Source organism: Talpa europaea (genome assembly GCF_964194135.1).
Source record: "Talpa europaea genome assembly, chromosome: 13".
NCBI lineage: Eukaryota > Metazoa > Chordata > Mammalia > Eulipotyphla > Talpidae > Talpa > Talpa europaea.
Window position 1 is genome coordinate 81,429,034 of NC_140080.1, and position 20,518 is coordinate 81,449,551.

The 20,518-nt window shown below is 36.0% G+C and overlaps 1 protein-coding gene across 13 annotated transcripts in view; it reads right to left on the bottom strand.

Moving 5' to 3' along the window:
* The window catches only part of DYM (dymeclin), a gene marked incomplete at both ends in the record, with an annotated part of 301,077 nt that overhangs the window by 148,099 nt on the left and 132,460 nt on the right, over positions 1-20,518 (bottom strand). For 5 of the 13 annotated variants that reach the window (XM_084252048.1, XM_084252052.1, XM_084252054.1 and 2 more), the window contains one exon: positions 5,651-5,815. The exons of the other annotated variants lie outside the window; for them this stretch is intronic. In XM_084252048.1, coding sequence (XP_084108174.1) covers positions 5,651-5,815 — 165 coding nt within the window. The remainder of the gene's footprint in view (positions 1-5,650; positions 5,816-20,518) is intronic. 13 annotated transcript variants of the gene reach the window in all.

Sequence of the window (20,518 nt, forward strand, 5' to 3'; positions counted from 1 at the left end):
CAGAGGCTGCGGGCAGCTTCGCAGCCTAGCGCTCAACCGCTGTGCCACCAGGGGAGGCCCTTAAATTTTTTTAAAATGCACTAACAGATGATGCAGTACTGCACTCATACTCAAAAACACTAAGAAAATCCCACTGCCTACAGAAATTCACACACAAATCAAAAAACCCAAAATAAAGCAAGAACACACACATAAAATGCCTTGGCCTTTCAAGGCACTCAAGAGCATGGCTCAAGACAATATAACTAGTCTCAATGCTAATTAATTTCATATATAAATCTATTCCTGCCAAACTACCTCATTTTACTGTCCCCAGAAAACACCTTGTGTTCTCCCACTTGCAAATTTCTGCACTTGAGGTTTCCATACTTATTTTCCTAATCAAACATTACCTAACTCAAAGTTAAGTTAGTTAATCCTACTCAAATCTTACTTGTTTAAGACCATTTCAGATCCTCCTATCAAGAGATCTTTTTGCACAAATTACTAATTTTATATTTAACTTATGGTACAAGGTAATAGCTTTTCACAGTGGTTTCATCTTCTTCATGAACCCCTTGTGCTGCCTGGCATAGGACTAATCCCAATGTAATCACCAAGTCATGTGTTAATTTGATTACCCAGGACAGGAACTCCAGTGGTGTGGCAGACTGTTGGCTTTCCTGTAACTGTCTCCCCTTCTTAGCCAGCAAGAGAATTTTTACCAGACCACAAGGTACTCAGCTAAAGACTCTACTTCCAGTCTACCAGTGCAGGTTGAATAGTCCTCTAAGTTTTGGCCAAAGGAAATATACTTCTTTAACCTTGAAATAGGAATGTACCCTCCCCCTCCCTCCCACCCCCTCCCTTCCACTTTCCTGCAGGCTGGAATGAAAAACTTGTAGTGAAACATTCTGGGCTTTTTGGGTGAGGGAAGACACTCTGGGTGACAGAGCACGATTATGGACTATGGGTCTTTGAAAAGTCATCAGTACACAGCTGGCTTATCAACTAACTTTTGGGGGAGGTATTTTATCAACTGGTTTTTTATAGCTATTTTACAATAGCTATATCTAATATTCTAAGTCAAGTGCATATAAAACTCTTAAGTTATAGGCAAATTTTTCTATTTTTATCTTTTGAAGACAAGGTCCATAATTTTCAATAAATTTCAGAAGATAGTATTCTGTGACTCCCAAAGGTCAGGAACTATTGGTCCTGGCAAGGTATAAATAGTCAAGGACTTCAGTGCTAATCTACTTAATTTTATAAGAAAAGAATATACATGCTTTTAGTCAGTACGTGCTCATGTTCATTCTCAACTTCCTTCCATCAAGCAGCAACAAATAGAAATGCAAAATAAATGATGCTACCAAAACAGGATTATCTCAACACTAAACTGTCCCCTGAGTTCTCCTTGTCTCAGGCCCAACTAAAACAATATTAGCAGCTCTATTTTGACAAAAACAAGGTATGTAAATTAATACAATCATTGGAAAATAGATATTTTCTTTTCACAGATTTCTTATAAGACTTATTCACCACTCCACCCTGCAATCTAAGAAAGCAGAAGTTAAAAACGGACATAAAGACTTAGGCAAAATATTTGATTTCATGTAGTTAATTAGCAATGGACTGAAATTCTCAAAGTTTCACTGGAAATTCTCAATTTGATTTTTATAGAAGTCAACTCTAGGGCTGGCAACTTGAGAGTTGATCTCCATGTTTCTCAAAGTACAAGAAGTTCCCAAGTTTGAAAGGCTTATAGCTTCATAAGGTATGACTCAGAGAAAGATGGGATACAATATATTGCATTTAAGTATGAGTAAATGTAAAGCTTTACAATTAGGTTCAAATAATTAAATGTTCAACAAATCAAGGGAGATGAGTATTCTTGTGAAAAAGATTAGGGCATTTCACATGAGCCAAGGTGTGTCTGCTTTCATAAGTCAGTTCAATTTGTCTTATGACAAATTCGACTTAGGACAAATTAATAGAGTATAATTTATAACTATAATTTGAATAGCTTTAATTTACAAAGATCAAAATTATAGGGTACTGCTGAAACATTACATCCAATTCTGGTTACCAAGTTCTATGTTGACTGCTAACAAAAATAGATCATCCATGAAGAGAGTAAGAAGGCTGAAAAATCTTAAAGAAATGCTTTGGGAATGGTTGAAGAAACCAGACATTTATGCTGAAGAACATTAAGTGCATCAAGACAGATGTCATTAAAAACCAGCAAAGTTTATATATGTGGGTATTTCTCTCAAGAAGAGTCAGATCAATATATGAAGTTTATTGGCAGGTGAACTTAACAACAACAACAAAAAATCTAACAATGAAATAGAAAGAAATCCTGAGGTGGGAAGCATCCAGAAACCCTCTCAGGGGTGCTGTTAAAAAGAATTTTTACATTGGAAAGAAGTTTGCAGTGGGATGACTGAGATTTCTATCTAGAGCAGTAATTCAGATTAGATTAAGGTAAAGTTCTTTCTCAAAGAATAAGCTTGTAGGCAGCTTTCCTGTAAAGGCACTACACAGGTGCTTTTTTTCCTTCTCCTTTTCCTGATAAATCTGTCCTTTTAAAATGTTAATATAAAAAAAAAAAAGAATAAGCTTACATTCCTCTTTAAGAACTGAATTGCATTTTTGAGCATTCTACAGAGCCAAAAGCTATTTAAGACTGTAAAGTGAATCTGTGATTGTCAGTCAGGCATTTGGCTTGGTTTTCCCTCTAGATAACATAGTTCTGAAAGAAAAATCTTTCAACTGCAGGCATTAAATTACAATTGACCATGTCACTGTGTATACAGGTTGATGGTCACTAGCAAATGAACATGGCACAAAGGTGACCGGATATCTCCTTTTATATAAAGCATGCCCACCTTCAGAGGTCTGTCCCAAATGGAAAAATGACCCAGACTACAAGTAGTAGAGCTGGGATGTAAAGCCAGCAGGGAGGCCTCACCTCCAGAGCCCATGTCTCTAACCACTATCCTGTTGTAACACACTGTATTTCTTCTCTGCTATTCAGAAAGAAATGGACTAGGCCTGGCAGAATCTGGAGATCCATGGATAGCACACCTGGTTAAAGAGCCCTGTAATGAGGTGAGAAAAGGAGGAGACAGTCAGAGAGGGGATAGGTTTGCAAGGAGGCAGCATTTCAAAAAATGCTATTAAGTTTTCCCAGCCGTGAAATGCTTTCTTATCCATCTACATGGGCCCACCAGGCCTGACACTGCCTTACAGAGGTGTCCTAAGGGTTTTTCAGTCCTAAAGAGGGCTCTGTATGGAAGAGCACACTCTTCAGAGAGTAAGTACCTTAAACCTTAGCTGAGAATGCTGAAAATCTCCTTAAGATGAGAAACAAAAAGAGAGGGTAAAGGTCGAAGGATCCAGGAAAAGTATTGGAGGAGGAAATGGGGAATAAGTGGAAAAAGCTATACCAACCTGGAAGCTGAGTGCAGATTTAACTTTGCCTGGAATTAGGTGAGGGAAGCAGGAAGGACGTGCTGCTTTGGCCAGGTGGTGCCTTCATTTTTCCCTTTCTTTTATTTTTATTCCTTTTTTACTTTTACTCCTCCCTACTCATTCTTCCTTGCCCTTTTCCTTGCATTTTCTCTCCCCTCCTCTGCCCTCTCCCACCCCCCGCTGATAATATATTTCTGTCCTGTCTTCCTGCGAGATGAAGGGTGTGAACTCAGAGGAAAGTGGACAGTGGCCTCTTTTACAAATGGCAGATGGTAAAATCTAGTGCAATCAGCATTAATGAGGGTTAACATGTGCCAGACAGGAGGCAGAATAAGATGGACAACAAGGCACAAGATACAGCTCTTAGTCCCAGGCCAGATACGACATACATGAAAATGCACACAAAGGAAAACTAGGAGAGGCACAGGGTGATGATAACTTCAGGTGCCAATTTGGCTAGCTACAGTGCCCACTGTTAGGTCAAACACTCCTCCAGACATTGCAGTGAAGGCACTTGTAAAGGAGATCAACATTAATAATCAGTTGACTTTAAGGAAAGCAGACCCTTTTTAATATGGGTGGGTCTCATCCAATCAGTTCAAAGCGTTAGAAGCAAACTAAGATTTCCTATGGAGGAAGGACTTCTGTCTCAAGGCTACACGATATGCAACACTGATGATGACCTGAACTTTCAGCCCACCTGCGCGATCTCACACTTGTCAGCTGCTACCAAAGCCAATTCCCTAAAATAAATCTCTCTCTCATATATATATATATATATATATATATGTATGTATGTATGTATATATAGTGTGTCTGTTATATAGATATATACACATATACTGTTAGTTCTGTTTCTCTTTAAAAACTTCATTGTCTAGTTAATAAGGGCAAAATCAATTACGCTGCCCATTGAAGAGGTTCAGAAATTAGCAGCAACTCTTTCCATCCCTTGTAACAAGATAAGTTCTGACTTCAATTTCTAAGAATATTGACTTACCTGATCTTCACTCACTTTACACAAGTCAGTTGAAAGTCACTGGCTCAGTTTGATAAACTCTTCAGTATATGGATACATTTATAATTTTTACTTGCTTTTCTAGCCCTAATTTTCCGATCACTTACAAATATCTCTGCTGACTCAATGAGATTCTGAATACCATTATGAAAGTCTATAAAATTTTTCTGCAACCAAGAAAAGTTCTGTCAATTAAGATGCCACATTGTCTTCTATTCCTAATAAGTAAAGTGCTTTCTAAACTGTGTAGTCTTGAGGATTTTATATGCTTCTTCAACTGAAAAAAAAAAATCTATTCTATTTCTAAATATTTGCTAATTTCTAGAAGGTGGTCAAGGTGTTTTCCCTTCTTCAACTAAATCATTTGGCAATGGAGCCACTGCCCTTCAAACATTATATCTAGCAAGTGCTGGTACAAATCATCTCTGATTTATAGAAAATGTGTGTTAAAAATGTCAGCTTCTAAGTACACAGCAGTAATGTCATGGTGTCCCTCTATTTTGGGGACATAATACACACTAAACAGCAGGTGTTGACTTTTTCTGATACTTGAGATTGATGGCTTGTCTCTTTCTTACTACTCCCACCATCATTATGTTTAATCTACATTCATCCATGACACACTGCAACTTGCTGATTTCATAAATATTCTGTATGTAAACAAAATGAGTAAGAAAAACAAAATACTGATGATAATTTCTACCTTCTTCCATAAAATCAAACCTGCTCAGCTGAATGGGCCTTTCTCAAAACATGGGTGAAATCTAACAGCCTGCTCTCAGGTGTGCTTGTAGAGCAAGAAAGAGAACGTAAAACTCATATATAAATGAGTAGTAACTATAGAGCACTTCACATACAGATGAAACAGCACTCCCAACTACCACGAATCTTTTGACTTCAAAAGATTTCCATATGGAGCAAAGTATAGAAAAGTTCTTCAAGTTTACATGGCAACTGTGTGGTAGATAAGTATTCCCCTCTCTTGTGAAATATAAAGTAACTTAAGAGGTCATTTTGTACGGAAATAAATTCCAATTACTCTTTTAAAGAATTACTTAGTATCATTTAAATATAAATTTCTACTTTGCTTAACTGACATGTGTCCCATTAAAACATGCAATTATCAGTCATATACAACATGCAGCATGCAGAAAATGGACAGCAGAGGTTAATAACCTGGAAGCATAGGATCTGAGAATGTGAGAGCAAGTTAAAGACAAGAGTTCCTCTCCATTGTCACTGAGGGTCGAGAAGCAATGCTGAAGCGTAGAATAGTGAGAGTGGGGGAAATACAGTTTGTCCAACACATAAACATATCTCCGCAAGTGGCGGCAGGTATAACTGAAAGACAAAGGTAAAAGGAGAAAAACAGAAAGAGAGGAGTTTTCCTTTGAAAAAATAAATCATTTTTAATGTCCGCAAAGCTTTCTGTGTATTTTCACTAGATGGTGCCCAAGAAAGCAACTGCCAAAAAGAAATATAAAAAAGAATATAAAAGAAAATTAATAACCTGATTAAAAAATGGGCAAATGACCTAAAACAGATACCTCATCAAAGAAGATCTACAGATGGCATATAAGCATATATAAAGATGCTCAACATCACATGTCACTGAGGAAATGCAAACTGAAACAGCAATGAGGTGCAACTAACAGGATGGTCAAAATCGAGAACACTGACAACACCAAATGCAGGTGAGGACGTGGAGCAAAGGATTCTAATTCATTGCTGGTGGCAATGAAAAATAGTACAGTCGCTTTGGAAGTCAGTTTCAGTTTTCTTATAAAACTAAACATATTTTTACTGTATGATCCAACAATCACCCTCCCTCTTAAGCTAAGTAAGTTAAAAATACATGTCCACACAAAAACCTGCACATGGATGTTTACAGCAGTTTTTTCCATAATTGTCAAAACTTGGAAGCAACCAAGATGTCCTTCAGTAGGTGAATGGGGAAATATACTGTGGTATATACAGACAATGGAATATTATTTAGAGCTAAAAAGAAATGAGCTATCAAGTCACGAAAAGGCAAGGCGGAAACGCAAATGCTTATTACTATAAAAGAAACCAATCTAAAAAGGCTATATACTATATGATTCCAATTCTATGACCTTCTGGAAAAGGCAAAACTATGGATATAGTGGACAGATCAATGATTGAGGGGGTCAGTAAGGAGAGTGGGAGGGCATAAAGGAGCAACTACTCCAGATGTTACCATAATGGTGGATATATGTCATTATATACTTGTCAAAACCCATAGAATATACACCACCCACAGAGAAACCTAATATAAACTATGGTCTTTGGGTGATAATGACATGTCAAGATAGGTAATCAATTGTAACAAAGGTATCACCTTGGATGTGATAGTGGGGGAGACAGTGGGGAAGTGGGAGCTCTCTGTACTTTCTGCTCTTAAAATATGTCCATTGAAAAGGGGATAAACATCTTCTTGATCCAGTCTTCTATTTTTGGGCATTTGGGTTGTTTCCATAGCCTCTCTGTACTTTCTGCTCTTAAAATATGTCAACTGAAAAGGAGATAAACATCTTGATCCAGTCATCTATTTTTGGGCAGTTGGGTTGTTTCCATAGCTCAGCTATTGTAAATAGTGCTGCTATAAACATAGAGGTGCAGGGGCCCTTTTGAATTAATGTTTCTGTGTGTTTTGGGTAAATACCTAGGAGTGGAATTGCTGGATACAGGGAAAAAACCTAATTATAATAAAGTAAAAATCAAAATTAACAAGCAACTATAAACCAGAGACACACTACAGGGGGGGAAGAGGGAGCAGGATCAAAACAAGGGGGGTGAGAATTGTATGGAGACTATAACCAAGATGAAAATGCATACGTTAAAAAAAATTTTTTTAAAAATGCATACACTGTGCAAAAATGAAAAATGATGTAAAAAATGTATAAAATTTTAAAAAAACGCTCAAATAAATAAATAAGTGGGAAAAAAGCGGGGGTGGGGGATAAACAGATGTACTGAGAGGACGAAAAGACTGGAAACATGATGGTGTCTTTATTTAATCAAATGAAATTTGCCTTGATAGAGCAGTGATATTAGGTATTTTCTCTTTACAGTATTACAAATATTTCTGGAAGACAGGCAATTCTACTCCAACAATATGGAAAAAATTGCTGTGATAGGAGGAATACTGAATTAGGAGTTAGAAAACTCCTAAATTTAGGTTCAGCCTAGTCACCAGCAGCTTAATGTTAGTATTTGAGCTTATAAAGCTTTAATGATGCAAATTGCAACACAGAATTAAAAACTTTAAATTATTCCAAAACTCTGAATTGATATTAAAGTCAAACAATAAGAATTACCATTATTACTGTCAGATAAATTACCTCGAGTTCAGTTCTGAACATGTTCAATTTCACAAACTGAAGTTGTGACACGTCAATAGATGAGAGAAATGGATACACGAATGGATGTCAAAGCTCTGAAAATGTGTGAGATTAACCAAGGTGAGAGTGAAAAGACAGGACCAAGAAATTCAGTATTATCAGTCAGGGGTGGAGGGAGGGGGGATAAAGGAAATATAGATTATGTACTCAAGGAATATTACTCGGCTATTAAAAAAAGATGAAATAGTGTGTTTTAGGACAAAATGGATAGCTCTTGAAGTGATTATGCTAAGTGAAATAAGTTCACAACTGAATGGTCTCATTTGCAGAATATAAATAACAACAACAACAAAAAAACCTAACAAACTGGAAAAACACAACTAAAAATTCCTGGACTATGAGAAAAATATGCTAGTTATGAGGACGGGCTGAGGTAGGAAGGATGGGGGATGGTGATAGGCAATTGGCTTTAGAGCTTTGGTGGAAGGTGAAAGAAGCACGTGCAGGGCCTCCCGGGTGGTGCAGAGGTTGAGCGCTGGGTTGCAAAGCTCCCCACGGCCTCTGTGGCACTGGTTCAATCCCTGGCTGCTCCCCGGCCACCGGAGGAGGGTCCCACAAGGCGCTCAGACCTCTCCTGCCGCCCGCTGCGCCCCTCAGCAGTGTACTTCAGTCCTTCTGCCTGCTCTGCTCCCCACTCTGGCTCTGGTGAATTCTCTCACCCTCCCGCGCTTCTGACTGTATCCAGTGCATGTATAAACAAATAAATGAATAAATAATACATGCCTCTTTTAAAAATAAATAAATAAATTAGGAAAAAAAGAAGCATGTGCACACATGTTGCACTCCCCAAATTATAGTTATGTAAATGTCTGGAAAATTATGTAAATGGTTGAAAAGAATTCTAATTGGTACCTAGCAGCGAGGTAGGAAGAAAACCTACACAAGTACTGGCTGAAGTCAACTAAAAGAGAATGTTGTTTCAAGAGGGCCACGATAATAATAGAGCTTTAAAGTATTTTCCATATATGGCAAAAAAAAAAAATTTAAACTTTTGAAACTGTATGACTGAAATAGTTATAATATTCTTATAAACAGAGTTATTGTTCAATTTAGAGTTCTTTCCTCTTCATAATCTTGAAATGTTCTTTTTTATTATTTAATAGAGACTAAATGGAAATAGTCCAGGTGATTAGCAGACACATAAGAGATGTGTCATACTACTTTCAGCTTCCCAAGAAAGAAAAATGGACAAAGAACAATACAACTGTCTTTTAATAATTTCTTACACTTAGAATCAGTTCAACCCTAGATTTTGAATTGCTATTTTGAATTCAGCTTAATCTGTATTCCTTAAATATAAATCAAAGCACAGAAATTAATTTAAATTTAATTAAATTCTAATTAAATTAACTTGTCATCAACTGACCCTTCTGAGCATCCACTGCACAGTTATTCATTGCTGAATAATATTATAATTATGAAGTTATTTAAAAGCATGTGGTTACATAAAGTTAATGCTTTGAAAGACATGGACATGAAAATGTATGAAAAAAAAAAAAGATGGCTTTGCATTTACTTCAGCATTTCACAGCTATACCCAACAAAGTAATCTCTTGTAATCAGTCTTGAAAAATAGCTACATGGCATTTGATTGAAATCTTGCTGTGACAAAAAGATCAACATTTGGGCCTTCTAGGTGGCACAGCAGTTGAGCGCTGGGTTGCGAAGCTGCCCGAAGCCTCCACGGCTCTGGTTCGATCCCCGACTGCTCCCCAGCCACCGGAGGAGGGTCCCACATGGTGTGCAGACCTCTCCTGCCACCCGCTGCTCCCCTCAGCAGTGTATTTCGGTCCTTCTGCCTGCTCTGCTCCCCACCCTGGCTCTGGTGAATTCTCTCACCCTCCCGCGCTTCTGACTGTACCCAGTGCTTGTATAAATAAATAAATAAATCTTAAAAAAAAAATCAACATTTGATTATCTTTTTCTAGATATACTCTGATTTTTAAATATTCTTAAAACACAGTGAGAATGTTATCTTCCATGAATGGAGCAATATAACCCTTTTTTGATGAGCACATGATTGCATTATGTTTTCAGCATTTGCTCATAGTAAGCTGGTGACCAAATGCAGTGCATTATAGCATAATGTTTCCAATCCTGTATTTTCCAACTGATCTTTGAAATTTAAGTAAGGAAATGTCATCTTGGCTTCATTCTAATATGTCATGGTAATTTTGAATATTGACTGTCTGATTCTGTCACCTACAAAACTGAGAATACCATTCATAATTCTTCTAAGAAAAGTTATTAACTGAAGAGGTGAACAGAAACAGGTCAAGGCTAGAACTCCTAGAAAAAGACACTAACGATCTCTGTGTCAGCCTCCAGCCCACACAGAATTACTAATCAACAGTTGTTTGATGTTTTCCAGCCATAAATATGTGAAGGAAGAATATGAAGAAACATTTTTACATTTATGATCTATTTTCTTGTCCCCATATTCCACTGGGAATTAAAAATAGGTATCACAACACCTATTTGACAAATGATTACAATGCAGAATAGAAAAAAAAAAGTGACACATTGGCTATCCTGTCCGTTAGTAATGGAAGAAGTCTACCCAGGGGGATACATCAATAATTCTTTCATGCTCAGATCCAGAGGTTTCCTAGCTCTGTAAATGTCCAAGTTCCGCACCCATTATCTCTGGAAGCTCATGAAGCTCTGTTCCTGCCCACGTCTCCCAAAGAAAAGCCTTACAGAGCTTGACATGGTAGAATTAAAACATTTTTTTGGATAGATTTATAGCTAAGTAGATATTTTTTCTAGAAAGGACTCTAGGACTTAGAACCCCACAACAAATACTTTAATACTATCACCAGTAAAGTTGACAAATGAATCTGAAAGGATCACAATGTTAGTTTAAATCTAATCCTGAGGGATCATCAGATAAATCCAAACTGGGGCATTCTACAAAAAAAGTCTGTTCTGTAGTCCACAAATTTTGAAGACAAAGAAAGGTCCAGGAACTGCCTTGTGTTAAAGGAGACAAAAGGAGGCAACTATCTGGGGCTGGATCCCAGATTAAGGGATGGGGGCATACGAGGGTAGGGGAAGAATATTTTTTAAAGGTTTGTTTTTCTAGAAAGGAAATTAGTGGGGCAAATGACAAAATTTTTGTGCCTGTAGATTAGACAACAATATTTTCTCAATGTTCATTTCCTGATTTTGATAAATGTCCTTGTTTTTATAAAATACACACTGAATTTCTTGGCACTCCAGGTACATCATTCTATAAACTTATTCTCAAACACTTCAAAACGAGAGACAATAATGCAAATGTGGTAAAAAGAAATTTAACATTTTGAGATTTTGAGTGAAAGGCAAATGAGGAATTTTATACTATTTCCGCAAATGTGCAATGTAAAGATAAAAGGTTTGAAAAATGAGTGTAATTTGAAACATAAACCATTTTAAACTAAAAAATAAAGAAAACAGAACTAGTTTTTTCAATGAATGGAATAATACCAACTTTAGAATTATAAAATGAAATCTGAAGCCCTAAAATGTCATTTTGATCTCTATACTTAAAACTTGGGACATCAGGAAAACTAGAGCGTGGGAAGTTAGCAAATGTGGTCTGGAGCTAGCCCATAAAAAACAATCACTGTTACTGAAGAGCTGTATTTTCATTAAAAAAAAAAATTAAGTGCCTTCTTATTATATGAAAATGTCCAAAATTATACAATATATAGTCTTGAAATGTTACTTGATATGGTTATGCTTCACCAAAGTACAGCATAAAATTGTTCTGACTAGAGAAACACTTAAGTCTATAAAAGACCCTAAAAAAGACAAGCAAAAGAGTGAGGTTAAAAAAAAGACCCCATTGAGTGCAAACTGGTCCAACCACTATGGAGAGCTGTGTGGAGATTCCTCAGCCTACTAAAGATCCATATGATCCAGCAATTCCACTCCTAGGTATTTACCCAAAGGACACAGAAACATTAATTCCAAAGACCACCTGCACCCCTATGTTTACATCAGCACTATTTACAATAGCTAAGCTTTGGAAACAACCCAAATGCCCAAAAATAGATGACTGGATCAAGAAGATGTGGTACATATACACCATGGAATATTACTCAGCATTCAAAAAGATAAACATGCAATTTGCAGCAACATGGATGGCGCTGGAAGGGATCATGCTCAGCGAAATAAGCCAGAAAGAAAAAGAAAAACACTGGATGGTCTCACTCATAGCAGGACTCTAGAAAACCTAAATAAGGGACCAGGAAAAAGAATAATTATAAGAAAGAAAAAAATCAAAATCAACAAACAACTATGAACCAGAGACAGACTATGGGGCGGGGGTGGGAAAGAAGGGGTTAGGGTCAAAATAAGAGGGTTGCAATTGTATGGGGAATATAAAAATAAAATTTTAAAAAATATATTAAAAAAAAATTAATCCCACGGGGGGGAGGTGGGAGGGAGGAACCCATTAGTCAGGTCCCAGAGGTTATCTTGTCTAATCTTTTAGCCATGATAGAATGCCTTTCTAATTATCCCTGCAAGATGTTCAGGTTGGTCTTCCCAAACAGTCCTATTACACAGATAAGCAAATCTAACAATCAGAAAACCATTCCCCATAAAAAGCTCAAATCTGTTTTCCTTTTACTTCTTTTAGTTAAAATTAGAAACACAAAGTCTAGCCTTTTTCTTAGATGATGGTCTTTAAATATATGAAGAAACTATGATCCTCTTAATTTTTTCTTCTCTGATTGATATTAAACATCTGTTCTTTCATCTTTCATGAGTCATGGTTGCCAGATTCTTCATCAATCCTGTTACCTCCTTTGGATACTCACACTGATTAATAAGTGTTTCAGAAATGAACTGAGGGCAGAGAGGAGCACTTTCTCTCTGGTAATATTTAGAATTGATGGTAGTTCATGATTGATGATTAAAAAAAAAGGCAGACCAACTTTTTTGGATTTCACTATAGTTTTAAAATTCTTTATAGACAGAGACAATACACAATGCATTCCCTTATTACCTGAACTACTGATATCATCCTGCCTTTGGTATACTACTGGTTATTCTGAAAATACAGTAACAAGGAGTGAACACATTAATCTAGATGTTTTGGGCAGTGATGAGAAAATGACACCTATAAGTACAGTTTAAAATTATATACATTCAAAAACTGAAATTAAATTTTTAAGAAAGAAATTCCTCAAATTGAAAACTTAAATGAATTTATCTATCAAGGGATGATGAAACTACCAAAAATCACTTTGAATAACTTTAAAATGTAAAATTGATCATACAAACTCAGTGGGATATAATCTATGACAAACAGAAGGCCCCCAAAATCTAAACTTCATTCACTATGATCAGGAATATCATTTTGAAGGATGTTTGTGACTATAGCACTATATATGATATATAGGAGAATAAAGAGAAAAAATACTTTATTAATGCTCTTCAAAGAATCAAAGCAGAATATATGTTAAGTAATCTGGAATTTGAAGAGCTACTCATGGCATGAACTATGTTTTTTTTTTTTTAAGAATTTACATTTTCCTAGCTTTGTTCACGAAAGAAACCTAAAAGAAATAACAAAACTCCTTAGCAATTAGCACCCTTACCACCTACTAACCAGATTGTGGTTTCTAAATATCATGCCTACTAAAAGAAACCAGAGTTCCTTGGGAGAATGGCTATTTCTAAGTCTGAGACAGGAAACACACATGATGAGCCCAAACCATCCCATTGGCCTAAGAGCAAGGAAGCAAGGAAACCATGAAGGACGAGTGGGGTGCTGTCAAAAGGACAGAGACAACATAAGAAGTCTTCTGATGGCCAAAGATGGCAAAATAAGAAATCAAAATAATAATTACAAATAAATCAAACACAGAATACACACACACACACACAATCCAGGAGGCATAATAAAATAAAATCGAAAGTTGTGCTGCCTACTACTCAAGGTATCATGGCATCAATCTTCTTCTAAAAATTAAATATTCAGGGAAAGAATTAAGCATTAATACTGTGTTTCAACTAAATCTAATGAGAAAAAAGAACCCAACCTAACAAGCATGTAATATTATAATTAAAAAAAAGTCATTTGGTAGATTGTAATGATATAACTGATCCAGTCAAAGATCATCAAATAATGAAACTGAAAGAACAAAGGTGAAATTTAGAATGAAGGAATGAGGATATCACCTTCTAAACCCAATGATCAATCTCCAGGATGTTTGGACATTATGTATCCCTTGGTATAATGCAATACAAAATGTACAAGAAGACTTCTCAAATATTTTTTGTCAAAATGATTGAATCTAAGTGACCTAATTCTCAACAGTTAACTTTTGGTTTATGGGGGGGGGGGGAATGAGTGATAGGAAACAAATGAAAGAACATGGGAGGAAACAAATAGACAAATCCAGAGTGTGGGGCAATCTGTAAGGCAAGGGACCTGCTGATCAACTATTCAAAGTTTTGAGTTTTAAAATGGTGGGAGGTAGATCAGAAGGGAGGTGGAGAAAGAGGAGGAGTGTCACTGCTTTAGATCAAGGATCAACAACTTTTTTCTTAAAAAATCAGATGTTTTAGATTTATGGGTCACACTGTCTTTCTTAAAACAACTTAATTCTGAAATTGCTGCAAGAAAGCAGTCACCAACAACAGGTAAATGGGAAGGCTATATTCTAATAAAACTTTATTTGCAAAAAATCCCAACCCTGTTCCAGATTTAAATAAATCTAAGAGACATGACTAATCAAATGTGAGAGGAACTTATTTGGATCCTGATCTACAACTAACTGAAATGAATAGGGGTGTGTGTGTTTTTTTTTTTTTTTTTTAAAGATCATCAGGCATAATGTAAATATGAGTTTGGTATTAGATTAAGGGAATTCTATTGATTTTCTTGTATAAACTAAATAATAGATAAGCACATCATAGAAATCATAGAAGTGTTCTGTCTTTATCCTAAGAGCAATAGAAAGCATCTGAATCTATTAAGTAGAGCAGTTTCAAGATGAAATTTGCATTTTTTTAAAGATTTATTTTTATTTATTTTTTTATTTATACAAGCACTTAGTATAGTCAGAAGCGCGGGAGGGTGAGAGAATTCACCAGAGCCAGAGCGGGGAGCAGAGCAGGCAGAAGGACCGAAGCACACTGCTGAGGGGAGCAGCGGGCGGCAGGAGAGGTCTGCGTGCCATGTGGGACCCTCCTCTAGTGGCCAGGGAGCAGCCGGGGATCGAACTGGTGCTGCAGAGGCTGCGGGCAGCTTTGCAACTGAGCGCTCAACTGCTGCGCCACCAGGGAGGCCCGAAATTTGCATTTTTAAATGATCGGTCTGTCTACAGACTGACAGGTTAAAAGTTGGTAACAGACTTATTAGGAAGTTACTGCATCAGAGTGGGGAACTAAAGCAGAAGTGAATAAAGGAGAGAAGCAGGTGGATTTAAGAGTTACTGACAAGACTTGGTAATGAATTCAACTTGGAAGAAAGTAAGAGAAAGGGAGTGTGAAAAATTACTCCCAATTTTCTGGCTTGCATAAAAGGTGATGTCATTGACTGAGGCCTGGAAGAGGACAGAGAATCAGAGAGAGCTGGGAAAGGGCAAGATTTCCATTTTGGACATTTTGAGTTTGAAATGACTCAGAGAAACCTGAAACATGGTATCAAGTATGTGAATGGACAAAAATATCTCAAAGGTTCAAGAATAGGTCTAGTCTGCAGCTAAACAAGGGATTTCTAGCAAACCTTTAAAAAAAAAAAAAAAGGTCTCAAGACTGCCCATCTTGCTCAACTTATTTCTAAAAATCCAAGAAGAAATGTTCCCTAGCACATTTCATGATGCCAACATTACTCTAACACCAAAATCAGACAAAGAACACAAGAAGACTACAGACCAATATCCCTGATGAGTATTAACGTGAAAATCTTCAACAAGATAGTAGTAAATCAAACTCAACGATACATTACAAGGATTGTACATCATGATCAGTGGGATTTATCCCAGGGATAAGAAGATAGTTTAATACATGTAAATCAGTCAATGGACTACATTACATCAACAAAAGACATAAATTATATGATCAACAGATACAGAGAAAGCATTTGATAAGAGTCGGTGTCCATTTATAATAAAAACTCTTAACAAGATGGAAAAAGAAGGAACTTACCTCAAAGTAGTAAAGGCAATATATGACAGACTGACAACCAATATAATACTTAATGATGAAAACTAAAAGCTTTCCCTCTGATATCAGGAATAAAACAGGGATACCCAGTGTCATAGCTCATATTAAATTTAGTATTAGAGGTTTAGCCAGAGCAATCAGACCACAAGAAATAAAAGGAATCTATACTGGAAAAGAAGAAGTAAAACTATTATTCTTTGCAGATGATATGACACTATATACAAAAAAACCCTAAAGACTCCTCCAAAAAGCTGTTAAAAATAATGAATATGTAAATCTGGCAGGTTACAAAATCAACACACAAAAATTTTATGTACTTCTATGTGTACAAAAAATGAACAAAAAGAAATTAAGGTGAAAATTCTACTTACATTGTATCAAAAAGAATCAACTACTTAGGAATTAACCTGAGGAAGTGAAGGACTTCTACAGTGAAAAGTAAGACTAGAAGAAGACATAAAGGAATGGGAAGACAGTCTATGCTCATGGATGGTGAGCACCAATACAGTCAAAATAATGATTTTACCAAGAGCAGTGTATAAACTTAATGCAATTCTCCATTAAAATGCCAACAGTATTCTTCAAAGAAATTTAACCAAAAAAATTGAAATTTGCATGGAAACATAACAGGGCTCAAATAGCAAAAGCAATCCTAAGGGAAAAGGAGAGAAAATGAAGACATCATGAGAGCTGACCTTCAACTCTATTATGAAGAAACAGTAACTGAAACAATATATTAGAATAAAAACAGACACATGGACCAATGTAACAAGATCGAAAACCCAGAAATAAATCAATGCATATATTAATAATTCACAATAAAGGAGTTATCAACATAAAATGAGAAAGAAGGATTTCATTAACAAATGGTGCTGGCAAAATTAGAATGCTATATGTAAAAGAATGATATTGGCATACATGTAACTCCATGCCCCAAAAAATTAATTCAAAATGTATTAAAGACTAAGATATAAAACCGGCAAAAATGAAACAGAGAGAAAAACACTGGCCACACATTTCATGGCATCAATGATAAAGATGTCTTTGGAGGGAAAGAATAGCAAAAATAACCTATAGGGAAGACCTATAGGTTATCTTTTAAAATCTTTTTTTGCACAACAAAAGAAAACATAAAGGACATTCTACTGAATGAAAAAAAATATCCATGCATTCTACAACCAACAAAGGGTTACTATCTGAAATAAATAAAAACTTACTTAATTTCACAACAGAAAAGCAAGCAACCCAATTAACAAATGGGAAGCAGAGCTAAACAGACAATTTACCAAAGAGGATTTCCAGAAGGCCAAGAGACATGAGGAATGTTCATTATCACTTTTAATAAGGGAGGTACAGGTCAAAACTACAATGATGTATCATCTCACGTCTGTGAGAATGGCACCTATGAAAAAGATTCCTAAGAACAATTGCTGGTGAGGATATAGAGAAAAAGGAGCCCTAAGTCATTGTTGACAGGAATGTAAACTGGTACAGTCATTTCAGAAAGTGGACTGTATCTACCTTAAAAAACTAAAATGGAAATACTGGTAAAATCCAACTCAAAAAAATTATATACTCTATAATGTCTATTGCAGCATTATTTAGAAGAAAACAACCTAAATGCTCACCACCAGGAGGACTGGATTAAGAGGAATCCTATGGAATACTATTCAGCCATAAGACAAAATGTTGCCATTTACAGCAATGGAAGAAGTTAGAGGGAATCAGGTGATATAAAGCAAAGACAAACACTGGATGTTTAGAAAGTGGACAATTTTACAAAGCAAAATACTTATAAAAATTAGCGGACACTAACACCAGAAGTGAGGTTTCCGCGGTCAAAATGGGAGGGAGGGGCTAGGAAGAAAGTGTTCTAGAGTAGTATGGGATTGCATGGGGAAAAAAATTTATCAGCCCCAGGCCCCTTCTCCAGGAATTTAATTTAACTGGGGATGGAGACCTGACATAGCTTCAGTTTTTGAAGGTTCTCAGGAGGTTTCAATGGATAGGCAGTGTTAGATGTCCTGAGCCTATTCCACAGATGTGTGGGTCTCTGTTATCTATGTTTACATGGTTTCCAGAGGAAGCAAGTTAGCTGAGGCCCAACTAGGAAGGGACAGTAGTCTCTGACCTGGAATTTGAGTGTTGTGCAGGTAGAAGCCTGGAGCCTAGCACCTGTACTTTATAAGTCAGACTGTTCACTTATAATCAGTGCCTCTTGTGTGTCCACTACAGTGCTAATTTTTTTTTTTTTTTTTTTTTTTGCAATAAGAACAGGTTTACCCTAGAGATGTATGTTTGGGAGCACATGGTGGGAGTGACTGAGGTCACCTAGGGAAGTGCCATAAGATCCTTTTAAACCTACACAGAAGATAAACTTCACAGCATTTTGAGAAGTGACCAAACAAAGAAGGAAGATGAAAAAAACAAGAACAGACTTTTTAAAGAGTACTTAACAGTGTCAAACAGTACTTAGAGCAAATAAGACAAAACGTCCACTGGATTTAGTAATATGGAAGTCAGTGATGACCAGTAGTCTCTTCTGTCTGTAACATCAAAAAAAAGCATCCATTATCTTTAATCCCATTAAGTGGCCATTTACATGGTCAACATATTAAGCTTATAGGGGAACATTTTGCAAACAAAAATAAAAACCAGATCTATAAAATAACACATACACACAGTTTTGTAAAGTCAAAGAGCTTTGTAAATACCTACTTACACAGATATTCTTTGGATATCTCAGGATATCCAAGAAAATAAGCAAAGGGAAATTTGGGACCAATGTCAGGAAATTACACAGCAGTGGTGGAAGCACAACCCTTGAGTCATTTAACTCCTTGGCAGCAGAAGCCATTTTTCCTGGAGCTAAATCTACTGCCAGCAATGAAGATCCTGGGAATCTCTACTATGAAGGATTAACAGACTGGCCCAAGTTCTGGAAAATACATTGAAAGGAACAATTCAGCACTAGATCAGAAGGGATAAAATGATTCAATATCCTCTTGCCAGATCTAGAAAGTAAGATTGAAACAATTTTTATAAGGCTCTCTTTAATGATAAAACAATATAAACAACTTCTTTTCTGTGGTTTGTTTTATTATCTCAGTCGCTCAGGAAACTCAAAATGAGAAGTCCCCTGTACTAACTGCATAATGAACGTTTTTAATTTGTATCAAGTATCATTGGTACTTGAAATTTAATGAAATTCTCTGCTGACTTAAAAAGCTTTCTATAAGCACCTTAATTTGAAATGAACTATTTATACTGGGATATAAATACATCTATAGAGACCTAAAACATAAAAAAATTTAGAAAATGAAATATTTCAGATAGTAATTTCATGAAATCTGTCAAATTACTTGCTTCCTGATTTCAAAATTTTCTTATAATCAGAAATATAATTGGTAGTAACTATAGGATTCATTGTATTATCTTTCAGGGACAAACTTTATTTTCAAGATTGTTTTGAGAATTTCAACTTGTCCTTGAAGACTTTATTGCAATTTTTAGAATCTCATTCTCTTCTTTAAAGAAAACAGAGTAGTTAAAACGTTGAATTTCATACAGCAACAGGGACAAGGCACTTGAAAATAATTTTTTTCTGTTTTATAAATAGTAAATGTCACATGTACCCTTGTACTGGCAGCAGAAGACAGAAACTTAAATGGTACTCATTAAGCATGGATTTGTCCCTGGTTTTTAAAAGACTTTATAATTAATACTTATAGGTATGGATAAACAGATCAATTATTACCAGTATTCCTTTTATATTTGACATAGATACTAAGAAAATACATATTCACTTTGGACAACACAACTATTTAAAAAGAATGTTGTCATGTCTTTGCCTTACAGACATTTGCTCTGCAAATGGCCAAAATGGCGACGCAGCAATGTGGAGCTGGCATGGTTCCCAGCAACACACAGTTATGCTATATGTCTTGAGGTTTGTATTTCAATGTGTTAATAGCATGTTGCTGTCTGCTCTACTTGTGGTCTAATAAGCAAGGCCTAAAAATTCACAAATGCAGACATTCATTCCAAGCTCCTTTCTAACACTTTCTTTTCATAAACTTAAGAGTCAAGAGGAAGGGAACATTGATGGAAATTTCATAAGGAAAAAAATGTACTTGAAAATAATTTCTTGATTGGATTTGTTTGCGATTTATGTTTTCAAAGAAACATTTCAATATGTCATTATGTTCCTCTTTGTGCCAAAGGAAGTGGTGGATTGACAGAGCACACATTAAAGTGATGACTCCCACAGACGCCGCCAAATTCGTTCCAGTGGAGGTGGAGTTGATTGAAGGGAAAAAAGACCTAAAGTCCATTCTCATTATAGAAATAGCTATCTAACAGAACTCAGTCTGAAAATTAAAATTTACCTTTATACATTATCTGAAGAGACTTCCTTTTAAAAATCTAGTCCTTGGGGGACATCAATGACAATAAT